General features: G+C 47.0%; 1 protein-coding gene across 1 annotated transcript; it reads left to right on the plus strand.

Annotated features, from left to right (window-relative positions):
• The first annotated feature begins 635 nt into the window (after positions 1–635).
• On the plus strand, positions 636–27,484 carry EIF2S2 (eukaryotic translation initiation factor 2 subunit beta). Its single transcript, XM_068127948.2, has 9 exons — positions 636–1,001; positions 3,264–3,435; positions 7,980–8,077; positions 24,120–24,297; positions 24,580–24,680; positions 24,785–24,933; positions 25,092–25,148; positions 25,335–25,420; positions 25,743–27,484. Exons 1-9 carry the CDS (start codon positions 987–989, stop codon positions 25,916–25,918), a joined length of 1,032 nt encoding a protein of 343 aa, XP_067984049.1. The 5' UTR covers positions 636–986; the 3' UTR covers positions 25,919–27,484.

Here is a 27,484-nt window from a genome sequence, read left to right on the forward strand (position 1 = left end):
ACAGGAAGATCTCACTGGATCAGGTCAACACCCTAACAGGAAGATCTCACTGGATCAGGTCAACACCCTAACAGGAAGATCTCACTGGATCAGGTCAACACCCTAACAGGAAGATCTCACTGGATCAGGTCAACACCCTAACAGGAAGATCTCACTGGATCAGGTCAACACCCTAACAGGAATATCTCACTGGATCAGGTCAACACCCTAACAGGAAGATCTCACTGGATAAGGTCAAGACCCAAACAGGAAGATCTCACTGGATCAGGTCAACACCCTAACAAGCCTGTCTCTCTTGTAATTACTTGCACGACCCAAGATGGACGTTGCTTGGTAAGATGTGCTGTTGTTCAGTTACGTGACGAGTCTTTCGTCGTTCATTGAAATGCGGATTGGACGAAATCAACAACAACAACAACCACAATAACTCCGAAACCACAAACAACAACAACAACACCAATAGGTAGTTTTTTTTTTTCATCCAAGTGCTCGTGTTAGTCACTATTAGTAAATGTCATTTGGCGGGTTTGAACCCCGTTGCTTGTTTTTATAAGAGTACCGCTCTGTTATTGTTTGTGAAGGATGACGCGATAGTTGTGAAGGATGACGCGTCGATCCAATTCCGCTATTTAATCAGATTAAAGTTTCTCAACAACGACGAGCGCTTTTCTGCTCCAGTTTGGTTTTCCAGTTCGGTTTTGGTTTCATTCATTCCAGCCAAAGTTCTCTCTATAATAACTCCAGCTGAAACATTTGCAAATAAGATATCGTAATTTTTTTTGAGATTGGATTTTTTTTTACAAAAACATAAAATTATTTCAGAATTTCCGGGTCACGTGCTTACGTGTGTGACGTATTTCCTGTCAGTCCATGTGGCTGATGCAACAAGGCCTGGTCGTTTTGACTTCTGCCCTTGTTCTCGACTCGGTCTTTACCTTTTTTCTATAATTGCATCATCTTTATTTTGATCCTATTTGACATCCGTCATGTCCGACGACGAGGTGATGATTTTGTATATTTGGGGTTGAGGATTAAGGGTTCCATTTTGACAAATGACGAAATCGGGATTGAATCGGAGTTTGCTCGCTGTGATCGAATGGGGCGAGAAGGAGGGAAATGCTGATTAAAGATAGACTTTGGGTTTGTTCGATTACACCCCTTACACCCACCATGTCCCCTAGAAATCCTCTAACGTAAACAAAACTCTGCTTACATCAACCTTCCCTCGGCATCCCCCAATACATCCCTTTAATGTCGAGACCCCCTTATTAATCCTAACTGTGATAACATCACGAGCCCCTCAGCCCAATAAACCCCCTTATTAATCCTAACTGTGATAACATCACGAGCCCCCAGCCCAATAAACCCCCTTATTAATCCTAACTGTGATAACATCACGAGCCCCTCAGCCCAATAAACCCCCTTATTAATCCTAACTGTGATAACATCACGAGCCCCTCAGCCCAATAAACCCCCTTATTAATCCTAACTGTGATAACATCACGAGCCCCTCAGCCCAATAAACCCCCTTATTAATCCTAACTGTGATAACATCACGAGCCCCCAGCCCAATAAACCCCCTTATTAATCCTAACTGTGATAACATCACGAGCCCCCAGCCCAATAAACCCCCTTATTAATCCTAACTGTGATAACATCACGAGCCCCTCAGCCCAATAAACCCCCTTATTAATCCTAACTGTGATAACATCACGAGCCCCTCAGCCCAATAAACCCCTTATTAATCCTAACTGTGATAACATCACGAGCCCCTCAGCCCAATAAACCCCCTTATTAATCGTAACTGTGATAACATCACGAGCCCCTCAGCCCAATAAACCCCCTTATTAATCCTAACTGTGATAACATCACGAGCCCCTCAGCCCAATAAACCCCCTTATTAATCCTAACTGTGATAACATCACGAGCCCCTCAGCCCAATAAACCCCCTTATTAATCCTAACTGTGATAACATCACGAGCCCCTCAGCCCAATAAACCCCCTTATTAATCCTAACTGTGATAACATCACGAGCCCCTCAGCCCAATAAACCCCCTTATTAATCCTAACTGTGATAACATCACGAGCCCCTCAGCCCAATAAACCCCCTTATTAATCCTAACTGTGATAACATCACGAGCCCCTCAGCCCAATAAACCCCCTTATTAATCCTAACTGTGATAACATCACGAGCCCCTCAGCCCAATAAACCCCCTTATTAATCGTAACTGTGATAACATCACGAGCCCCTCAGCCCAATAAACCCCCTTATTAATCCTAACTGTGATAACATCACGAGCCCCTCAGCCCAATAAACCCCCTTATTAATCCTAACTATGGGTTGGTAAATAATAACTATCACTACCCTAATATTCAATAAACCCCTTATTTGATCCAAACTAATAACATCACCATCCTCCTCACCCCAATCGACCCCTTTTTTCATCAAAACTGTAATACATCACTACCCCATGCCATTCGGCCATAAAACATTGCCTCAAAAAGGGAAACTTGATGATTGTCATGGGGCCCGGAAGGCTAACCCCCGCTCTAGCAGGGAAAATTGCCTTAAAAATCGGACATCACATCCCCCCCCCCTCCCCCAGGCCTTCTGTGTGTAAACCCCCCCTTTTGTGTGTAAACCCTCCCTTTTGTGTGTGTAACCCCCCCTTTTGTGTGTGTAACCCCCCCCTTTGTGTGTGTAACCCCCCCTTTGTGTGTGTAACCCCCCCTTTTGTGTGTGTAACCCCCCCCTTTTGTGTGTGTAACCCCCCCTCCCTTTTGTGTGTAACCCCCCCCCCCTTTGTGTGTGTAACCCCCCCCTTTTGTGTGTGTAAACCCCCCCATTTGTGTGTGTAACCCCCCCTCCCTTTTGTGTGTAACCCCCCCCCCTTTTGTGTGTGTAACCGCCCCTTTTGTGTGTGTAACCCCCCCCTTTTGTGTGTGTAACCCCCCCTCCCTTTTGTGTGTAACCCCCCCCCTTTGTGTGTGTAACCCCCCCCCTTTTGTGTGTGTAACCCCCCCCCTTTGTGTGTGTAACCCCCCCTTTTGTGTGTGTAACCCCCCCCCCTTTGTGTGTGTAACCCCCCCCATTTGTGTGTGTAACCCCCCCCCCCCCTTTGTGTGTGTAACCCCCCCTTTTGTGTGTGTAAACCCCCCCTTTTGTGTGTGTAACCCCCCCCCCCCTTTTTGTGTGTAAACCCCCCTTATGTGAACAAAACCCTGATAACATCACCACCCCTCCTTCCCCCGCCAACCCCCAGGTAAACGTGTTTGATCCAAATTTTACTAAGAAGAAAAAGAAGAAGAAGAAGCCGTTCGTTCCAGACGAGAGCGCGAGTGAACCCTTGGAAGTCCAGGAGGAGGTGTTTGTCATCCCAGAGCCCATCACCATTTTGGATAAACAAGAAGAGGATGAGAGCCGAGTTAAGAAAGGTCAGCAGACGATGGTGTACATCGAGTTGGGGGGCGGGGGGGAATATAGGAGAATGTAAGTGGGGAATCGTCTCTTGTAAAGTACAGGAGTTGTTTTTTTGTTGTTGTTTTGTGTCTTGAGGTGTTGCTAATGAAAACCAAGGTTTGGGTGACGTCATCAAAAGTATGAAGGCGATTGTTCATTGATTTCCGCCTTTCTTTAGAACATTTTGACCAAACATGGCAATCAATCGGTGGTCATTTAATACTTGCGAAAATCGAAGATTTTTCAAGTATATTAGTTGGTCTTGTGCGTTATTCTGTCTCTGTCTGTCTGTCTGTTTGTCTGTCAGTCTGTCTGTCTGTATATCTGTCGCCTACAGGTCGCAATTTTCAACCGATCTTCATGAAACGTCACCAAATGGTCGAGTTGGTCATAAGCAAGGAGCCTATTGTTTTGGGGGTCAAAAGGTCAATGCGTCAACATAGGCCAAAGGTCACCAACGTTGTCAAATTTCGAAAATCCTCAATTTTCATCTGGTCACTGAATTCAACCACCACCTATTTTTGACGTTAAAATAGGCCAGATGCTGGGGAGGTGTTTCACAGCCGGTGTGGTGGCTCGGTGGTGTTGGAGGCGCGTGTACAATGAGGAAGTGATTTTAACAAAATGCAGCAATTTAGTTTTGAGGTAACATTCCTGCAAATGAGAAAAACTAAACCGTGAAATGAATGCGAAATGATTGTGATCTTCGCTCTTTTTTTTTTTAGCTCACCTGGGACGTAGCTCCAGGGAGTTTATGCGATGACGCGGCCTTACGTCCGTCTGTCCGTAAACACTTGAAACTTCTTCTCCGAAACCACTGATGGGATTGTGACCAAACTTGCAGCAAATGATATTTGTTGTGTTGTGACTAAAGTTTGTTCACGGCATAAAAAAAAAAATCCGGATTTAATGGGGTTTACCGGGGTCAAAGTGGGTCCAGGTTTGACCCTCCAAAATATGAATTTGCTTTTTCCTCTGAAACTATACACACTATTTTTATGAAACTTGACCACAACCTTAATCACCCATGATGTACCAATGTTTGTTCATGACATTAAAAAATAATGGTGTAAAGGGGGTGCGGTGGGAGTATGTAGGGAGTTTGACCCCCTAAAATAGGTATTTGCTCTCTTCTCCAAAACTACACACACATTTTGATGAAACTTGACCACAACCATCATCATCCGTGATGTACCAATGTTTGCTCATGGCATTAGAACAATCTGGGTCTAAGGGGGGTCTACGGAGGGGGCGGGGAGGTTGCCCCCAAAATAGGTATTTTTTTTTCTTTCCACTGATGGACTAAACCCCGTCTCGCCGTAGATGAACTCCACATGATGAACCTTGAGGCCACTTGCTTGCACTTGTGGATCAACATTACTTTTTAATTTGTAAACCAAGATTTTGGCGTACTTATTCTTCCCAAAAATAATTTGTGATGCTGGAGGCATGTCCACAACTCGATCACCACCACAATTTGTTTTTAAATAGGAGGTTTAATTAACAACTCGGTGGCGACACATTAAGATAATGTTAAAGGAAAGGAACCTGGCAGTGACGCGCTCGGTCTAAAACACACAATACACAACCTACTCGATCAAATTCTGAGACACCACACCTGTACAGGAGAAGTAGAAGACAACGAAAAGGGGAAGTATAAATAAAATTGGGGGAGGGAGGGTCGAGGAGGTTAGACCTTCCCTCTTCTTGTGGTGCCGTAGACTAGTGCGGTGTGCGGGCAGTATCCCGTGGGCCAGGGGCGCGGTGATACTGGTGGGGAGTGGAAAAGAGGATTTCTCCGGCCTCTGCAAACCCCTGCTGTACCTGCCGGCTGTACTTTCAGTACTCCTGCCCTGGACTTGTTCCAACAAGGCCGACTGGTGCAGCACTCACTTGCCCCAATCGACTCACAGTCTGACTCCAACTGGCAGTGGAATTCATACTGAAACTTTCGTGAACACCGACTCTACTGACTGACGTGATCGCATGGCGGTCTTTTATGGCCTCCTGCCATAAAGTCAGGTTGAGTAGGTTGTAAAAGGCATGTTGATTTGGTTGAGTAGGTTGTGGCAGGAGGCCCTCTGCACATCTGCACCCATATGGACGTTATCCCTACGGCACCGAGTCCCAAGCGTGCCTTGATATCACACGCCAGAGGCCCCACCTTCAGGCATGTGATCTCACAAGATGCACCATTAATAAATACAAGCGTTACGCCTAGGTCCCCCGTCGGGGAAGTGATGTGAGTTGACAAAGTGGAACACGCAGAAAACATGCTATGATATGATATTTCGCTCACAAGGATCAGACAAACATGGAGGCGGCCATCTTGGATTTTGACGTGGCGACCCAATTTTCAATAGCGTTCTTCCTTATGCCTAGATGCACACACACACCAGAAGGTACTTCGCTTATTTTTCAAGATATTTCGCTCACAAGGTTCAGACATATATATGGTGGCGGCCGTCCTGGATTTTGACGTGGCGACCCACTTTACAATAGCGGTCTTCCTTATGCCGAGATACACCCACACACCAAATTAGAAGTTGGTACTTCGCTTATCTTTCAAGATATTCTTCTCACAAGATTCAGACATACATGGCGGCGGCCATCTTGAATTTTGACGTGGCGACCCAATTTTAAACAGCGTTCTTCCGTGTGCCTAGATACACCCACACACCAGATTAGAAGTTGGTACTTCGCTTATTTTTCGAGATATTTCGCTCACAAGGTTCAGACATATATATGGTGGTGGCCATCTTGAATTTTGACGTGGCAACCCAATTTTCAATAGCGTTCTTCCTTATGCCGAGATACACCCACACACCAGATTAGAAGTTGGTACTTCGCTTATTTTTCGAGATATTTCGCTCACAAGGTTCAGACATATATATATGGTGGTGGCCATCTTGGATTTTGACGTGGCGACCCAATGTTCAATAGCGTTCTTCCTTATGCCGAGATACACCCAAACACCAGATTAGAAGTTGGTACTTCGCTTATTTTTCACGATATGCAGTTTACAAGGTTCAGACATACATGGCATCAGACATATACATGGTGGCGGCCATCTTGGATTTTGACGTGGCAACCCAATTTTCAATAGCGTTCTTCCTTATGCCGAGATACACCCACACACCAGATTAGAAGTTGGTACTTCGCTTATTTTTCGAGATATTTCGCTCAAGTTTCAGACATATGTATGGTGGCGGCCATCTTGGATTTTGACGTGGCGACCCAATTTTCAATAGCGTTCGTCCTTATGTCTAGATACACCTACACGCCAAATTAGAAGTTGGTACTTCGCTTATTTTTCAAGATATTCATCTCACAAGGTTCAGACATACATGGCGGCGGCCATCTTGGATTTTGACGTGGCGACCCAATTTTCAATAGCGTTCTTCCTTATGCCTAGATACACCCACACACCAGATTAGAAGTTGGTACTTCGCTTATTTTTCAAGATATGCAGGTTACAAGGTTCAGACATACATGGCATCAGACATACATGGCGGCGGCCATCTTCGATTTTGACGTGGGTTGCACCCACACACTAAATTCGAATGCGGTCCTTCGCTTACGCACGCACGCACGCCGCACGCACGCACACACGCACGCCCGGACGGACGGACACACGGACGGAGGGGAAAGCCATAGTCCCCCTTTCGCTCCGCTGAGCGACGGGGGACAAAAACAGAAGAGGTAACAAGAGAAAATGAAAGAACACATAAAAGAGGAATGGCAGGAAGACGAACTACTGAATGAATGATCCTGACCTCTAATTGGGGTAATTACAAAACGACTATTCTAACATCGATTCATTGATATTTATCAAATTAATTAATCCCTTTACCTCGGAGGTATTTTTGACACACTATTGTTTTGCTGGATTTGGAGTTTCAATTTTTATAAATTATAATTTATTGCTTTTCTAATGTTGCAAAAGTTCCCCATCTCCCCTTTGCACCTCCGTGCAGTACGATTAAAAAACGAAATAAGTTATATCTTAATGACTTTTTTTAGCATTGATCGAAGGCATTGATGTTAGGTAAGTGTTTGTAAAGCCCTTTGAGAATTGAGCAGAGTTGGATGTCGAGATAGCTTCCCTGTTACCACCACCCTCGTGTATGTCTCTCTCTTCTATCCAATCAAACAAACTCACCACCACCCTGTGTGTTCGGGTGGTGGTGAGTTTGTTTGATTGGATAGAAAAGTTTGATTGTTTTTGTCCAACATATCATCCCAGAATTGTTTTGCCCTTTTATTGTTGTGTGTTTATGATACTGTGTGATCTTCCATGCAGAGGTGTGTGAGTCGGATAACTGAGAATCCTGGTATAAGTGTCCACGTGATAGAAACATAAGGGGTGAAGTAAAGCAGCACGAGGTTTTAGCTCTTTACCCACCGATCCATCCCTTCCACTTCGAGGCTCTTCCACGATTGTCAGGGCACTGTAGACAAACCATTTTGTTGGAATACTGTATTCACTATTGTGATTGTGATTGTTTTCATTCCACAGATGTATCCGATGACCTGGATGACCTTGACTTGAGTCTGAAAAAGAAAAAGAAGAAGAAGAAGCCTTTTGATCTAAGTGAACTGGACAGTGTTCTTCCTGTAGGTTCTATGTCCCAGCATCCTTCACTCTTTGAAAACTTGTCATTTTAAGGCCAAGTGAAATACTAGCATCTTGGTTTAAAAGTGGGGATTATCATAAGCATGTTATTGAAAGCAATTATTAGGTCATCTCATCTCGATTCTCGAAGTGATGAAATTATAAAATGGGACGTGATGTCTGGATGTCTGTCCGTGCATCCGTCTGTTAACTTTTTGTTATTTTTTCTGCTCCTCTCATCACCCAGCCGATTGTTCTGAAACTTGACACATGAATACAAGACAGTAGCTCACACAATTGTGCGGGCTTTGATTTTCTGATTTTGGATCATGGAGGCTCCAAGGGGGGTTACCCCCTGAAACTTCGGATCCCTACTCGTCCCTTATGTACCAGGCGATTGCTCTGAAACCCGATACGGCCCTTCCACTTGATGGTCCGCAGGATTGCTCGGTCTTAGATTTTTCGATTCCGGATCATGGGGCTTTCAGTGGGTTTGGGAGAGTGGGTGGGCAGGGGGAAATTACCCCCTTAAAATTCGGATTCCTACTCATCCCTTATTAGTCCCCTACCAGTGTACACCGGAGGGGACTATAGGTTCGCACGCCGTCCCTCCGTCTGTCCGTCCGTCCGTCTGTCTGTCTGTCTGTCTGTCCGTGAGTCACGCAAAGAACAGTTTTCCGAACTTTTTTTCTAAACTCTTCATGCTAATGATTTCAAACTTGGCACATGGTTTCCTCATGATAAGTTACAGATCGAGTTCGAACTTCACGACGTTTCGATCATTTTTGACAAAGTTATGGCACTTTGAACTTTGGGAATTCTGATGATCCTTAACTCGGTGCCATTTTAAGTTTTCATTTCCTTTAAAAAAGATTTTCTCTGCAATAATAGGACCAATTGAGATCAAATTTTCACCGGAGGGGGGACTCGGTCTGAAGAATATTTTAATGGTAATTATGATGTCACATGTCACGTGGTTTGGCCGCCATATTGTTTTCCGTGAAAACACAAAAACCCCTTTTTCTCTGCAACGGCTGAACAGATCGAGGCCAAACTTTGCAGGCGGAATCGCATACCCATGACGAACAAAAAAGTCAGCGAGCATGACGTCATGCGTCACATGGTTTCAGAGTTATGACGTTTTTAAGCATGAACCTTTAAAACTGAGCTCCTCCCTCATTTTTGATCCAATCGAGGGGAAACTTCACAAATCTGTTCAGCATATCAGTCCACTAAAATGTCATTTTGGAATTTGTGATAGGGCACGTGGTTTGGCAGATATCGTTAATTAAACGAAAATATTTTAAAAATGGATATCTTGAATCGCCAGTACCTCAGGACCGTGAGTTGGTAATTATATAATTCACACAGTGCAATACGTGCAGGGCGCTCCACGGAGCGACCTTGCGGCTTATCAATGAGGCGAGGCGTGACACACATGTGTCTCAGCATACCTCAGATCAAGTTTGAAAACCAGCATCAACTGTGCATAAATTTGCATATTCGATCATTTTTGACAAAGTTATGGCACTTTGAACTTTGGTATGGGGACATGTATTGCAGCGCAATAGTCAGAATGCTTGTTTACCAACCGATTGTTCTGAAACCTGATGCAGACCTTCCACCCGATCAAGAGATGACCACCAGCCCAATCAGGTGCTATTTTGTGATCTTACAAGAATATAATTTGAGTTCATATGAGGAACATTCAAAATTTACACCGAAAGGGGAAAATAAATCCTTGATTATTCTGATTATATTTACACATAAAGGGAAAAATAAATCCTTGACAAGTCAGGAGACGACGATGGTTCACAAGCGAGCGGTATTCAATGACAAAGGTCAAAACCGACATTGAAAATATATAGATAGGAAGACCGAAATAGACGAAATAGACCGAAAAAGACCCACAATACCGAAAATTCGGTTTGATTCCAACAACCTTGAAAATTTGACCTTTGTGACCTTGAAATGTCAAAACGAAGGTTACTGACCTTGAAATGAGATAAATAAAAAAAAAGTATAATTAGTTATGAGGTTAGTTAGCTACACAATACCGAAAATTCGGTTCGATTCCGACAACTTTAAAAATTTGACCTTTGTCGACCGTCAAAGGTCAAATATTCTGAAATTTGTTGGAAAACTTGTATTTCATGATGTATGTGATGATATAAGATCATGTACAACATTTCACCCGATCAGAAAGCGAACAATGTAATAAAACCATAAAAAAATCGACTTTTCTAAATTTTGTGACCTTGTGGCCTTGACCTTGAGGCGAAAATGAAAAAATGGAGCTCCGTGGGGCTACACACATGACATGGCTTGACACATGACATAGACACATGACATAGACACACAGACACATGACTAACCAAATACCGAAACCCCTGTCAGATTCCACCAACTCCCTCAGAGAAGATGGAGCTTGAACTTGATTACCCCCTAAAAAGACATCTTTTTCGGGCGTGGTGCCGCTCACAATGGGTGCAATACGCCCACTCGAGGCAGGACACAACGAGATCATGATATCAACCTCCCACCCAAGTTTCATCACGATCGGATGATATCATTGGGTAGTTATGCTGCAGACAGACAGACAGACAGACACACACCCATGACGAATACAGTGGTCACTCTGTTTGGTAACTCGTGAACCAATTATTTATTCTGATCTTCTCTATATATAAAGGAGTGTGTGTGTGTGTGTGTGTGTGTGTGTGTGTGTGTGTGTGTGTGTGTGTGTGTGTGTGTGTGTGTGTGTGTGTGTGTGTGTGTGTGTGTGTGTGTGTGTGTGTGTGTGTGTGTGTGTGTGTGTGTGTGTGTGTGTGTGTGTGTGTGTGTGTGTGTGTGTGTGTGTGTGTGTCTGGATGTCCGCTTATAACTCAAGAACTACACATCGGAGAAAAGTTTTAAACACAGATTCGGAATCAGCATAAAATCCTGGTGGTTATAGGCTACGTTTTATTTTAATATCAATGGTTTAAAAAACCGCGCCAGCTGCAATTCCATGGTGTAGTTTGTGGCGGCGCTATTGCCCTTCCCGATCCCGCGGTTGCGCGTACGTACAGTATACTGTACGTACATATTTATATATTTTCAATGTGCTTTTTATTGTATTTTAAATTGTTTTTTTAGCTTCTTTTATTGTTAATTTATGTACTATTGTATTTATTTTAAATATATTTTTAAGGAAAACAAATGTTTTCACGTCCGTAGGAGTGACGTAAGGTCGCACATAATGACAAAATGCGCGCCATTTTTTCGCGCCAAGAACGAATAAACGGTAGTTGAGATTTTATGCGAATTCGAATTCCATTAAATTTCAACTGTTGGAAAACAATAATTATTTCAACTGTTGGAAATTGAAATAATTATTGTTTCCAACAGTTGAAATTTAATGGATTTCGAATTCGAATAAAATCTCAACTAAAAAAACAAAACGTCGCGTTTTAAAATTATGACGTCATCAGCGTATTTCGGAAGGTTAATTTTTCAACTTCATATTCGGAATCAGTACGTCCCAGAGCAACTACAGCACATCTTAAATGTTAAAAAAACCTACTTAAAATTATGACGTCATCAGCGTATTTCGTAACGTTAATTTTTCTACTTTGCCGACAATGACTTCCGACTTCCGGGTTCGGAATGCAGGACCAATGCCATTTGACAGGGAATAAAAAATAAATGTGACATTCATTTGACGACAATGACTTCCGACTTGACTCCCCCCTCCACCCTACCCCCTCCCCTTTTTCCCCTCTCCCCCTCCCCCTACCCCCTCCCCCCTCCCCTCCCCCTCCACTCCCCCCTCCCCTCCCCCTCCATCCCCCTCCCCTCCCCCTCACCCCTTTCTCCCTCCCCCTCACCCCTTTCTCCCTCCCCTCCCCCTCACCCCTTTCTCCCTCCCCCCTCTCCCTCCCTTTCCCCCATGGCCCTCCCTTTCCCCCCTAACCCCTCCCCTCCCTCCACCCCTCCCCTCCCCACTACCCCCTCCCCTTCTCCCCTCCCCCCTTGCTCCTCCCCCTCCCTCATCCTCCTCCCCCTCCCCATCCCCCCTCTTCTCTCCTCTCCTCCTCCCCCTCCCCCTCTTCTACCCTCCCCCTCTTCTCCCCTCCCCTCCCCCTCCACTCACTCCCTCCCCTCACCCCCTTCCCCTCCCCCCTTTCTCCACCCCCCTCCCCCTCCCCTCCCCTTTCTCCCTCCCCCATCCCCTCCCCTCCCCCCTCCCCCTCCCTTCCCCCCATGCCCCTCCCTTTCCCCCCTACCCCTCCCCTCCCCGTCCACCCTACCCCTCCCCTTCTCCTCTCCCCCCTCCCCTCCCCTCTTTTCTCCTCTCCTCCTCCCCCTCCCCCCTCTTCTCCCCTCTCCTCCTCCCCCTCCCCCTTCCCCCTCTCCCTCCCCCTCCCCCCTCTCCCTCCCCCTCCCCCCTCTTCTCCCCTCCCCCCTCTCCCCATCTTCTCCCTCCCCACCGCTCTCCTCCCTGCCCCCCCCATTCCCCTCCCCCCCATTCCCCTCCCCTCCCCTTCCCCCTCCCCTCCCTTCCCCCGCCCGGCAATGCCGGGTACTTCCCATGGCCAGCTGTACGTGGGCTGCTCGAGGGTTGGAAAACCAAGCAATCTTTGTCTTGGCACCAAGTAAGGAAACCAGAAATGTTGTATACCAAGAGGTTTTGAGAAATTGAAAATTGACAAAACGTCATGTAGGAAATGTACTGTGATATTGCTCTAAAATGTACATGTTCTTTTCATCATATATTTGTCTTATTCTTATTCAACCCGGGCGAAGCCGGGTACCTCAGCTAGTTATATATATATATATATATTGTTACGGACCGCGGATAAGATGTTAATTTGCCGAGCGGATGGCGCCGCGGCCCGAACTGTTTTTACACTGACTAGACCCGATCCCTTAAACGTGGGCCAAATCGTGCCACAGATATTCACTGGGGAAAAGACAAAGGCGACATGGATGTGAAGAAGAGGAAGACAGAAGTAGGGAATACGAATATAATTTATTTGCTATTTACAACCAAGGAGAAGGAAGGATAATAAAATAAAGACAGAAGGAATCAAGAAGACACAGTGAAAATTGCTAGCTTATCTAAACAGTCTTACTTTACCCAGGGACAGAACAAACAAAGACGGACTCACACGAATGGGGAATTTGCAGGCAGGAATGGAAGGAGGTGGGTGGCTGGAGGGGGAGGAAGGCACGGAGCTGGCTGGAGCTTGATCCCGCACGGGACGTCGGGCTGGACCTCGACGGCCGCCGATGCCACGATCCTGTCGTGTGCGCCGGGTAATGGGTCGGAGCTGCCTGGTGGAGCCAACACTGCTGGTGGGGGGTCTGGCGTGACGGGTTCTCTCTCCCTCTCACAAACCCGCAGGACTCTCTTTTGGCTTGTCTGTCATCTGATCTCCTCCCTCCTCGACTCTTCTGGGGGCGTCTTCCTCGGGTTATATAAGCCCCACCCTTGACCCTTTTGCGAACCTCCCCCAAACGTTCTCTCTCCGCCCTCCAAAGCCAACCCCTCGTTCTGGGTTGGTCGGCAAGGGCTGGTTCACTCCTCCCCTCTATGACAAGGTGGAGACACGCCCTTCTTCCCCGACCTTACCTCGTGGCCAATGGTGGTTTTGGGGCGATTCGAACTAGCCCCAGCCAAAGGGCAGCAATGGCGAATGAAGAAAACCGCCCAAATGCAGTTGGCAATTGCAGCAAACCTGGCAAACCTGGCACTTTGAAGATGCCATGTCGGAGGGATCTACTTTATTTAATGCAGTGCAATGGAGTGTCAAATTAATGGAAGACAAATCCTTAGCCTAATACACAGAATAAGGAAATAACTGTCAACAAGGGGGAAATCTATGATTGGCTAACGTGAGTGCTTATGAACTAATTACGGGACGCACTTTGACCTTTATACATAACTGGAGCAAGGAGGGCGATATTTTTACAACAATTTACACAACAAAAAAAAAACACCATTCTCATATCCACAACACTGCACCCTCCTCCTCTTAGGCACGTCCTGGGCCTCTTACCTTGACTTTTAGTGTGGCACGTAGGTGTAGTTCCCTCTACATTTAACCTGACCCTGAGTGTGACAGTTTTAAAACATAAATAAATATGTCCCGCTGCTCCATTGCACCCTACCTAACAGACTCACGCCCACAGCTAACCGAATTGCGGAATGGTCTTCAAACTATACATTTACGGTGGGGGGCGCATTATTTACAATGACTCTACTTTATTTACAAAACGCAACCCAGGACCTGTGATCGTTCTTTTTGGGGGGGGGGGGGGGGGGGGGAGACAGTCTGCCCTGCATCGATGCACCATGAAAGCACCCAAAAACGCACCAAAGCACCCTCAAGCACCAATCGGTGCACAGTCACCACAGTTAAATAAAAAATAAAACCAACAAACCCTTGGTGGTGTCTTGCTCTTCGGCTCCCTCTGCTGGCTATTGCTATTTTCCTGATGTTGTCATCTTCTTTGCTGGCGGCCTATTTGGACATAGAACTTGCACAAAACGTGTCATTTCTTTTATTTATGGCCCACAGGGGGCCGACTATGTATGGTTCACCTGTGGGGCATCGGTGCCCTGTGGCCAAGGTCCGCCAGCAAGATCTCGGGCCTTCATGGCCGGTTCCAGCAGAGGGGCCATGCCCCAACCCATGGGGTCCATAAGTGGTGCTCAGCCACAGACATGTGGTCCATAAGGTGGTGCATCGATGCAGACAGCTGTGGTTGCGAGAGGTTCGGGCGCCCAATGGCAGACTCACGCACGCTCCCCCCGGCGCCCAGTGGCGCACAGTCCTCATGTGGGAGACAAGGGGGGAAAAGACAGATGAGCGAGGGGTAAGGTCACAAGGGTACACATCAATACAGGCAATGCAAGGTGAGGTGCGTATGGAGACGGAGCGGAGAAAAGCTTGTCCCTACCGTACGTCACCCCCCCTGTCACCTACTCTACCTTGCCCTTACCCCATATTTACAACAATCTACACATTTACAAATTCGTCACTACTGTCACGTCTCCCCATATCTCTCCTATACCAAATTCGTCACCACAATCCCTCTAACCAAAATTTGCCATCACCAATTCATCATCAATCCTCATCAGGAGGAAGAGATGTGAACACAGCACAATGTCACACCCACGTCATGATGCGTCTCACAATCCAAACATTTGCATCAAAATAATAAAATAACAAAACATCCATGGCATGGTGTGGAGTAGCGTCACCTCAGGTGAGTGGATGCAGATGGTGCGAGGAGATTTCAATCCTAACTACCTTCTAAATGACATTAACACACTTTACAATACCCGGGGTCTTTCCCTGCCAAGCCATTGGCCAACTTACTCTATGGGTTCTAAAAACCAATTCCCATTGACCAAACTGTGGTGCTTATCAATTTGGGGTCTCACTCCCCCGATTAATCTCCCGGTGCCCTTGCACAATTTCAGGACTGGGGCGTGTAGCTCTCCCAGCAGGCCTACCCACCTGCACACCTCCACCACTGCAGTTGCCACCCGAGCTTACCTAGCTCCTCTCCCTAACCGATCTAACTGGGGAAGGCCCCTCCTGGCTCTGTCACCCCTCGGTGCCCTCTGGCACTGGGCTACCCGGGTCCGTCCTCCGGATCCTCGGGCCCCATCCACAACAACTCTACCGGCTCCAGAGCCCACCTGCGGCCTCACCTGGCCGACAGCCTCACAGTGGTGGAGTGTCAACCAACTACACACACTAACAGGCTACACGCCCAGCCATTTCCACGTCACTAATGCACCCATCCAAATACCATTCTTCCACCACGCACCACAGATGCCAATATCCAACCACAATTTACCTGTACCCTCTACCTAACTCTTACACTACCCTCCCCGGGTATTCGTGATGGGGTCCATCCTCCTTTCCCCCATCCACACCTTCGCACCATCCACTCCACTCCACAGTTTCCACCATACTCACTCCACGACCATCCATTCCAATACTCCATATACTCCAGACCATTTGTTCCATACACCTGTTCTCCATTCACCTGTTGTTGCACACCTGTGCAATCACACCTGGTGCCACCTGCACCCTCCTTCCTTCCTGGACCATTTGCTCAACACCACACTCATCACCATCTCCCACTCATACACTGCTCCATACACCTGTTCAGTTGCACATCTGTGCAATCACACCTTTTAACCACACACACGGCATCATCTGAACTACCTGTTGCCTGCTAACTTAGTGCTCCCCGTCTTCCCTTTAAACGAAGCACATACCACGTCATTATCATCCAAACTAATCCACCTGCGTCCCCACTACAGGTATCATTGTCACTACCTAACCTTAACGTTACCTAAAGTCATCTCTAGGTCCCTACACACTATATCCTAACCCTCCCGGGCTAGTTTTCACTGCCATAAACCCCATAAAACTAGTGCTCCTTTGCCCCCGCTGTGAGAGATGGCAGAGTTGCCATCCCACCACATCGGGCATCTCTCACTACCAATTTTGCTCACCAAATTCCAGCCAATTAAAAATTTGCCAATCTGCCAATCACTCTGCCAATCCTTTGCCAATCATCAAATTTTGCTTTTTTCTAATTTCGGGTCCAAAACACTATCACCATCATCACAGTCCGCTATGTCCTAGCCTCGGTGCGTCATGACATCATTAAACTCGGCTTCGCAAAGCCGAGCAATGAATTCGGGTGGTTTGGTCGCCTGCAGTTGGATCCGTCCGGCATTCACGACCCTGGGGAGGAGGCATGCTCGGGCCGAGGTTCCACGCATCATCGCGGCTCGGTACCTTGCGGTCCCGGGCCCGATGACTGAGGCTCGCCCGGTCGGAACCCCGTCCCCGCGAGGGGCACCGTTCCGCTTCCTCCCACTCGCCCTTGAACTGGACCGGTCGCCTCGCCCGACAAGGCCCGGACTCGACCGTGCGGGGCGGGGCCAAGCCCGAATCGGCAACGACGCTTCGAAGAGAAGCGACGCAGCATCGATCCGCGCCGGGCCTGGCATCCAACAAAGCGCACCGCGCCCGAGTGCTCGCATCGGCTATCCGTCGCCCGAAACGCTAACCCGTTCAATGTCGATGCTTCACTTGCACACGCGACCCGTTTTACACTCACAAAGCCTGGCGTTCCATCGCTGTCCGTACTTTCCACACACTCCGTCCATTCCACCAACGCGATCTCTGTTACACACCACACCTCTCGCGCACACTCGCTGTTCGCACACTCCCTTAACACCCCTCGCGCACCGTTTTGCACACTCTCCCTCGGTACGCACTCCGTACCACTCACCATGGGCGTGCACTCTTGCATCCACCCACTAACGCGCTCAGATGGGCTCTCCCACACCCGCGCCACAACCAACTCAGGTGTGCTTCCTCGCACACGTTCCACCACCACCTTACTCTCCGTGTCACACTCCCCCTCGCACGTACACTCCGTATCGCTCTCACTCCCTGTGCCACACTCCGTACACCCCGACGTGCATTCTCGCTCGCACTCGGTAACACGCTCACTCTTTGACGCACACTTTTTCCTCACACGCGTGCCATTTTTACTCACACGGGACCCTTCACCAACGCCCGGGTGCCATATTGACCCCAATCGCGCGACAATTCTCTTCGCGCCAAACCCCCTCTTACAAAATCTCCCGGCACCACACACAGCCCGTCTCACCTTCGGGGTTCTTCTTCCTCCCTGCACCGACACCTGCAAATCTTCATAAGGATTAATGAGCACAGCATCAGGATGTGAGCACGGACTTTGTACAGTTTCCATTCCTTCCTCCGATTCCTGGGCTACCTCCGTCGTCTCTTCAATTTTAATTCTACCCACCTCTACTTTTTCTTTTTCGACCGCTGGCTTTATTAAAATTCCCTCTACTTCAGCGGTCGCCGGCTGCCCCATACCCTGGGTCGCGATTTCTATACCCGTCATTGTACCCGCACTTTCCTCCACTTCGCCCAACCAGTGCTTCTCGACCCGCGTTACCTCCTCGTGCACCCCTGGGACCTGCTCGCTCAACCCGCGGTCTCTGTCCCTCTCCACTTCCCTTACTTCATATGCGACTCTGTCCCTCACCAGTCTCTCATTATCGGCCCTCATTTCCTTCGTTATTGCTTCAATTTGGCCCCTCAATCGCTCACTATCAGCCCTCGCTTCGTCCCTTATTGCTCCCATTTGGCCCTCCAATCGCTCACCCATTTTGTCCATAAGGGCCCCCATTTGTAGCAAAAAAAGGTTCGAATCCACCGGTGCTGCTACGGTCACGGGCGCCGCTAAATTTGGTGCCGCTGCATTCACGTGCGCGAGGGCGCCATTTTGCGCACCTGATACGCCCTCAACCACCTCCTCATTGCTCTCCTCCATTTCTTCCCTGTGGTCCTGGGTTACCCCTAACCCCTCTTCTAGCTCACCCACCTGCATCCGATCGCCTTGATTGTCCATGGCACGACTTCCAAATTTAAGATTCTAAATAGAACAAAATTTCTTTTTGGGCCACCCGTAATTTTGAGCGCGCTATTCGCGCTCCAGGTCCGAATCCCACTCCTGGCACCAATTGTTACGGACCGCGGATAAGATGTTAATTTGCCGAGCGGATGGCGCCGCAGCCCGAACTGTTTTTACACTGACTAGACCCGATCCCTTAAACGTGGGCCAAATCGTGCCACAGATATTCACTGGGGAAAAGACAAAGGCGACATGGATGTGAAGAAGAGGAAGACAGAAGTAGGGAATACGAATATAATTTATTTGCTATTTACAACCAAGGAGAAGGAAGGATAATAAAATAAAGACAGAAGGAATCAAGAAGACACAGTGAAAATTGCTAGCTTATCTAAACAGTCTTACTTTACCCAGGGACAGAACAAACAAAGACGGACTCACACGAATGGGGAATTTGCAGGCAGGAATGGAAGGAGGTGGGTGGCTGGAGGGGGAGGAAGGCACGGAGCTGGCTGGAGCTTGATCCCGCACGGGACGTCGGGCTGGACCTCGACGGCCGCCGATGCCACCGATCCTGTCGTGTGCGCCGGGTAACGGGTCGGAGCTGCCTGGTGGAGCCAACGCTGCTGGTGGGGGGTCTGGCGTGACGGGTTCTCTCTCCCTCTCTCACAAACTCGCAGGACTCTCTTTTGGCTTGTCTGTCATCTGATCTCCTCCCTCCTCGACTCTTCTGGGGGCGTCTTCCTCGGGTTATATAAGCCCCACCCTTGACCCTTTTGCGAACCTCCCCAAACGTTCTCTCTCCGCCCTCTAAAGCCAACCCCTCGTTCTGGGTTGGTCGGCAAGGGCTGGTTCACTCCTCCCCTCTATGACGAGGTGGAGACACGCCCTTCTTCCCCGACCTAACCTCGTGGCCAATGGTGGTTTTGGGGCGATTCGAGCGAGCCCCAGCCAAAGGACAGCAATGGCGAATGAAGAAAACCGCCCAAATGCAGTTGGCAATTGCAGCAAACCTGGCAAACCTGGCACTTTGAAGATGCCATGTCGGAGGGATCTACTTTATTTAATGCAGTGCAATGGAGTGTCAAATTAATGGAAGACAAATCCTTAGCCTAATACACAGAATAAGGAAATAACTGTCAACAAGGGGGGAAATCTATGATTGGCTAACGTGAGTGCTTATGAACTAATTACGGGACGCACTTTGACCTTTATACATAACTGGAGCAAGGAGGGCGATATTTTTACAACAATTTACACAACAAAAAAAAAAACACCATTCTCATATCCACAACAATATATATATATATATATATATATATATATATATATATATATATATATATATATATATATATATATATGTATGTATGTATATATATATGTATGTTTTGTATGCAAGATCGAGGCTCGTGAATACGCTAACATTAATCGCACAAGAAGTCAAACCGACACATAAAACATATAATAAGGGGAGCGGTAGACAAGATGGGGAGAGATGGGGAAGCACACAAACTCAACATTTGAGAGTAGAGACATCGGGAGATCTGTGGGAGGGTGAGGGCTTGGGAGGCGGAGGCGTGGGAAGGGGGGGAGAGGAGGAGGCGTGGGAAGGGGGGCGGGGGGAGAAGTATAAAACACAAGGACACTGCAAGGACTTCCAGGAAAGAAGTTGGTATTTCAAAAAAGTGGATCTGGGGTGAATTAGCGGGGGTAGAAAAGATCAAGGTTTTGGATGGGTGAAGATAAGAGATGGTGGTGAACACCTGTTTTAAAGATCTGGAGGGAGGAGTGGGATTGAAGAGAGTGAGGGAGTTTGTTCCAGAGGTGGGAGAAAAGAGGAATCGAGGAGTGAAGGTGAGCAGAGTCTTGATTTTTGCAGTTTAACCATAAGAGGGTTGCAGGCAGATCTTGTGCGACCTGTAGGAATATTTGCGGGACAGAGCCCAGAGAGAGCTGGGGGAGCAAGGCCAGAGAGGAGTCGGTAGAAGACAGAAAGACCACCAACCTGCCTGTGGTGAGTAAGCCAAAGGCCCTCGGAGTTAGCTTCATCGCGGGAGATTCCAATAATTCTGAAAGCTTTGGTTTCAACAGCGTGAAGCCGAGCTCGGTGTGAGGCAGGAGCACCGGCCCAGAGGGGAGAACAGTATTCCATTGAGCTGCAGATGAAAGCCTTGTATGTGGTGAGGAGCTCAGGTGTGCTAAGGAACGACTTCGCACAACGGAGGATGCCCAGTCGGCGACGCTTTGGAGGCCAGATTGGAAATGTGGTTTTCCCAGGAAAGATCATGGCAGATGGTCAGACCCAAAAGCTTGAGCGACAGATTGCGACAGCGACAATGGATTCCATGACTTTGCTGATAATTGGGAGAAGGCTGATTGGTCTGTAGTTGCAAGGATCTGTTTTTGCACCTTTTTGTGTAAAGCGGTGATGTTGGCTGATTTCCAAGCTGATGACAGATGACCTTGAGCAAAAGAGATGGTGAAGAGAACAGAGAGAGGGAGTGAAAGAGTGGCAGAACAGGATTTTAGGACCCGTGGGCTGATGCCGTCTGGTCCAAATAGAGTCGAGGATTGACAGAAACTTCTCCACCTTGTCAGGAGAAAAGGACACAGAGTCCAGGAGCGACTGGGTACGGTGGGTACAGAGAGGGATCGGTTTGGGACACAATATTTTGAGGCAAACACAGAGTTTAGGCATTCAGCTTTTTCACGTGCGGAGTCAGCTGTGTAGCCGTTTGAGGTAAGCAAGGGGATGGAGGGGAAACAAACACCAGAAACAGATTTGACCAGACACCACCAGGATTTTGAAGAGGGAGACATATTTGAGAGTTCAGTCTTGAGAGTGGAGAGATATTGTTTCCTGGCTCTCCTGAGGGTGGACACACACTTGTTTCGGGCTTTGTGAAAGGAAATGAGATTTCCTTCCATTGGATTTGCTTTCCAGGAGACGAAGGCAAGTTGTTTCTGGGCAACTGCCTCACCTCAATATTCCGTGTACTATGGACGGGAGGAAGGGTATGACAACTGAAGACGAGATGGGATAAATCTGTGCATGAGAGAGAGAGCGATTTACTTTGGAAGAAATCCCAGGATGAGTTGATGTCAGAGGCAGTGGAGATGGGAGACCAGTCCAGATGATTGATGGCTGCTTGAAGACTGTGCCAGTTAGCCTTAGTGAAATGCCAGACTCGTCAACACTGAGGAGGCTCTCTGAGAATGGTCAGAGATGTCCACTTTAACAAGCACATGATCAGATGAGCCGATTGGAGCAGAAGAAGAGCAGCAGACATTTGCAGGGAAGTTGGTCATAACCAAGTCGAGAAGAGAAGATGCTCCGTTGACTGAGATCCGGGTCGGGAAATTGACAGATTGTGTCAGTCCCAATGAGTCGCAGAAGTCCTTTGCTGAGGAGCCATGGCTGGTGAGAGAGGTACCCACACCCAGCCAACTGGCATGGTGACAGTTGAAGTCGCCACATATGAGGAAGAGAGAGTTGGGATGAGTTGATAGAAGTTGGTCCATGTCGTCAGACAGCGACATGTAAATGGAGTCATCACTGTTTGGAGGATGGTACAGAACACATATGAACAAAAGGTGGGAGCGGAGAGGAAGCCGTAGCCAGAGGTACTCCTGGGGGTGAGGTGGAGAGAGGGCCGTGCAAGGAAAGTGAGGAAGAGAGTTTTTTTAAAATAAAGATAGCAACCCCACCACCAGGACGAGGCTCAGATCTATCATACCGGAGGAGGGAGTAACCAGGAAGAGATATTAAGGAATCAGAGACATCTTGAAGGAGGAAAGTTTCTGTTAAGCAGATCAAGTCTGGTTTGTCAGAAGCAACCTGTATGGAGAGATCAGTTAAGTTTGAGGTCCATACCGTTAATGAAGAGGAAGGGGGAGCATCGGATACAGAACAGGGGGTTGGGGTAGGGTAAGATGTGGAAGAGGAGGAAGAGGTCGGGAGAGCTGTTGAAAGTGTTAGAGATTTCAGAATAACTCGGAGAAAGGGAAGGATGGGGCGGACAAAAGGTTTGATGGTGATTGGGTGAGGCACAGTGAGGTGTTGTTTGAGAGGGGGGGGGGGGGGGGGGAGAGTGAGGAAGAAGGTTGGGGGAGATGGAGGTGAGAGTTGGAATGGGAGAAGAAGAGGGGAGGACGCTTTGAGGAGGAGGGGTGAGATGGGGGAATTGGAAAAAAAAAAAATGAGGATAGGGGAATTTGAAGGGGAGCAGTGAGGGGGGAGTTTAGGAGGAGCGAGGAGGGAGTTTAGGAGGATCGAGGAGGGAGTTTGCGAGGGGGGAGTTTAGGAGGGGAGGGTGGAATTTAGGAGGGAAGGGGCAAGGGTGGGGATTTGAAAGGGATGGGGGAGATTTGGAGGGGGGGAGTCTAGGAGGGAGGGGGCAAGGGGGGGGGGAGATTTGAAAGGGATGGGTGATGGGGAAGATTAGGAGGGGAGGGGTGAGTTTGGATTTTAGAAAGTGTTGTACGATTAACCCTATCGGACCCGTTCCACTAAAGCGAGCGCTGCTCGTGAGGACCAGCCACTTCCAGCTGTGTCATGCAGTTACATGAATGTTGAAATTCATGTCAGAAGGTTGAGTATGGCCATTGGCGACTAAAGTCGACAGCGGGTCCGATAGGGTTAATGGGAAACGAACATTTATTGCAAAATGAGTTTCTTGTGACCTTCGAGTCAGAGATACATTTGAGAACGCTGGAGGAGCGATGGAATGCATGTGAGTTTCGGGAGTGTAGGAAGGAGGAATTGTAAGAGATGGATTTTTTATTTTTGGGAATTAATAATTTTGGTGAACAAGTCGAAAGCAACCTTTTAAAGAACGAGAAGAAAAAAGTGTTATAATATACGACAGAATACAGCACTTCAGGGGAAAGTTTAAACATTTTTAAATTAAACTGAAAACTATCTGGGGGAAATGGGGATGAAACACGTGGTCGAAGAACGAACGAAGGAATAAGAACAAAGAAGGAAATGTGTTTGTTTTTTGTTTTTTTGAGTTAAGATTTTAAACAAGGAAGAATGGGGTGAAAAGACTGGGAAAAACTGAGAGAATGAAAGTAAATGGACCACAATCAACCCTGAGAGAAAAACAAAGCCTCAAGGTATGAAACAAGGTTCTAGGCCGTGATTGTATTTACTTGTAAAGGGAAAAAATAAATTATTGATTATTCTGATTATATTTACACATAAAGGGAAAAATAAATCCTTGATTATTCTGATTATATTTACACATAAAGGGAAAAGTAAATCCTCAATTATTCTGATTATATTTACTTGTAAAGGGAAAAAAATAAAACCTTTGTATGTCTTGGACTACTGTAAGTCTCTTATTTAAATAACTTTTATGATGTCCCTCGTGTGTCTGAATGAATGGTGCTTGTCCTGAAGAGGCCCTCCTGTGTATAATTATACTGTTGACAGTCATCTTAAATTATGTTTGTAACCATGGATTAGTAATTTAGCTGTTTTGGTCCCAAATTGAATCAATAACTTGTTTTATTTTTTCGGTCGGCCATTGCTTTGCCAAATGCGAACCACAATATATGCGTATTTTGCAGACTGAGGAACCTCCGTTATTGACGACCGTAACAGTTGTGCCGGAGGATTCGAGCCTCTCGGCACCGGCAGAAGATGAACGAGAGGCGAGTGACGAGTTTGATTTCAGTCTTAAAAAAAAGAAAAAGGGAAAGAAGAAAAATCGAGAAGAACAGAATGGAGAGGAAGCCTACGATCCAGGTATATGCTTTTACTTGTAAAAGTTTTCTAGCATGACGTCATTCTGCTTTTTTCTAATTTGGGCCTGTGGGGTTCGAGTATGATTTGCATAACAGTTTTGGATCACTCCGATATTTATACTCGTCTTTTTTTCTCGCTCTTTGATTTTAAATTCTGCGCTGTTCATTCTGTGCTTCCCTCTTCAATGTTACTCATGTAGTTGAGACCCTGAGACACAAACTGGGCGAGGCAAGAACCTAAGCTAAATTAAGATATACATCCACACCATCTTTTTGCTGTTAGGTGTGGATGAGGATAAGAGTAAAGATGAGGACGTGTCCTTCACAAATGTCGGCGGTGGCCTTTCGTGGGCTGGATCTGAAAGAGACTACACTTACGATGAGGTTGGCTGCGTTCCCGTATGCCGTGACCAGCACTGCTCACACTCTTAACTCAAACATGAAGTCCACTAGGTTCCTGGCTCTCATGTTCTTCTTCATTGTTTCAGTTACTCAGTCGAGTTTTCAACATTATGCGTGAAAAGAATCCTGAGATGATGGCAGGAGAGAAACGGAAGTTTGTGATGAAACCTCCACAGGTGGTGCGAGTTGGCACAAAAAAGTCTTCTTTTGCAAATTTTGCAGATATCTGCAAGTTGTGAGTGTTCCCTCAAAACCACCAACTACACCTTGGGTTACCTCGCTCTCATCACAAAGTCAATACATATTTGAACAACTTTTGTGGCCATGTCTCTTCAATGTCAGGCTCGACGTGGTTTGATTTTTTTTTTCCTTCGTTCATTTCTTACCCTGCAGGCTTCACCGACAACCAAAACATCTGCTGGCTTTTCTCCTCGCTGAGCTCGGCACAAGGTAACCATGCACCGCAGGTCGAACAATTCCCAGGCCCTTCTAACATTCATTCTGTGCTTCATTGTTAACTTTCCATTGCTGAAAAGTCTTTCTGAACTTTCAACTTTGAAACTCTTGTGATATCTTGTGCTTTGAAGGTTGCTGTACATTTGAGCTTCTCCTGTGTGTTTTTTTTTGTACTCCTAGTGGATCCATCGATGGCAACAATCAGTTGATTATCAAGGGTCGCTTTCAGCAGAAACAGATAGAAAGTGTTCTGCGGAGATACATTAGTGAGTACATGTGGACGAACGAGAATCGCATTTTTTTTATTGTATGAACAAATGTGCCAGGTTGTGATCCCAGAAAGTCACGCTAAGCATCTTGATACCGGTGAAAAAATAATTTGCTTACATTTTTCATCGCACGACAAACGGTATGAAAGGATTTGTTCACTGTAAGGGAAACTTTCAATTGACAAGTCCAGTGATTATTTTTTTTGGTCGGTGGAACATCAATTATCACCTTTCATGTGTCCTCTTAATACAAACACAGGTTGTGTTTACAGTGTTTCTAATCGGATATAAAATCTTGCGGTGTGACGTGCTGGTGCAGAGGAGTACGTGACGTGTCACACGTGTCGCTCTCCGGACACGACGCTGCAGAAGGACACACGCCTGTACTTTCTGCAGTGTGAAACGTGCCACTCGCGCTGTTCCGTGGCCAGCATCAAGACCGGATTCCAGGCGGTTACCGGGAAGCGAGCCCAAATGAGGGCCAAAGCTCACTGAAGGAGGCCCGGCCTCGCACACATCAAGCCTTGCATTCGGCGCTGGCCTTTTCCTCGGTCCAAACCTCGACGTCGCTTTAGGCTCGGTGCTCGTTGGCCTAGGCTTAGCCACGGGCTCAGCTTTTCTTTGTGGATGAAGTTCCAGTTAAGCTTATGTGGCAAGAATGCCAAACAGACAGTTGACATATCCTTTAATTTCTCCTAATTTTCCTGACATTATTGCTATTTCTAAAATTTGTCTTTCAAAGCAGCCTGTTTTCCAGCTGTGATTATCTTCAGTTGAACTAGAATGCCTTTGTGCACCTACATGTCCATTTGCTGTGAAAGTGTGTTTTGAGTGACGATGGCATTGTTCGTTTCCACTTCATAATGGAAATAATTGCACGGACCTTAAGGCACAGCAATGGCGGTGATTTGTCAGTATGGGGGAGTGACAATTTGGTAGACATTTGGTGGCTTTCTTATCGGAGATCTACCTCGTCCTTCCTCATCTTCATGGCGATGGTTTTGTTGGGTTTTTTTCTTTCTTTCCATCTGTGTCTCTCTCTCTTTGATGATGGTTTGCCCTGCATGTGCTCTGCTCAATCAGGCCCGGTGTTTAGTTTTCTCGCAGTAGTCAATATTGAATGCACTATGATTAATTTTCAATGTTTGCTTCTTGTTTCCAACGCCAAATTGTGCTTAGCGAGTCACACATCTGTGTGCGTGCACAAACCCGTGACCCTCGACACTCCATTACCGTAACTAAGCCACCACTTTCCTGTCTCTACCAACAATTGTATTCCCCTTGCCAGCTCTTCTTTTCATCATGGTTGCCTCACATGCTCCTTCTATTTGTGGTTGAAATGTTGATTTGCATTTTACATCTCGAGTCTAATTTGTACACACGAGTCTCCAAAATGGTGGATGGTGTGCATCTGCACACCAAAATGGTGTGCAGATGGATCTGGGGTGTGCAAAGCGCTTTTCGTTCCCGATGCGTGAAGCAGACAATTCCCATAGCACGTGAACGTATCCGAACTGCTTTGCTTTTCAGGTACATTTTCAACACATGGACATGACTTTTTGAGATTCATTTAAAAAAAATTTATGGCCAGGTATAGACAGACGGTCAAAGTTACGCCCCGGCAGCATGGGCTCAACCATGGCTTTGGCGACCCCAGTAATCCTTGTCTGGTGACGTTTAAGGTATTGATCAGTATTGTGTAAAGATTGGCTTCATTTGACCTGTCTTCAGAGCTCTTCAAGGGATGTGATCTCTCATTTTGAGGTTATAAGAACCCTTTTAAACTCCATTGCAATCCCTTTTTCCCCACAATCTTAGGAGTATTATGAACTCTGTGGTTTTGGTTCGCTCTTCAGGTTTTTGTTTTCTCAGTCTTGTTCAAAATGCCGTTTGCATTCCCTTCAGCGTCTATTTTCTTATTGTCCTTGTCTCTTTTCCCTGGGTTTGCGTGCACATGGAAGCGCAAAGTTGGAGATGAGATTCAATCCCATTTTGAACTCCCAAGGGTCAGTGAACTCTGTTTTAAGACAAAAAACACAAATAAAGCATTTTAAGACGTCA

Source organism: Myxine glutinosa, chromosome 9, assembly GCF_964187855.1.
Source record: "Myxine glutinosa chromosome 9, kmMyxGlut1.1, whole genome shotgun sequence".
NCBI classification, from domain to species: Eukaryota; Metazoa; Chordata; class Myxini; order Myxiniformes; family Myxinidae; genus Myxine; species Myxine glutinosa.

Coding starts and splice junctions, on each gene's coding strand:
- EIF2S2 (XM_068127948.2), top strand. Junction 24,934..25,091: donor TTTGCAGATATCTGCAAGTT/GTGAGTGTTCCC, acceptor CTTACCCTGCAG/GCTTCACCGACAACCAAAAC. Junction 25,149..25,334: donor CTCGCTGAGCTCGGCACAAG/GTAACCATGCAC, acceptor TTGTACTCCTAG/TGGATCCATCGATGGCAACA.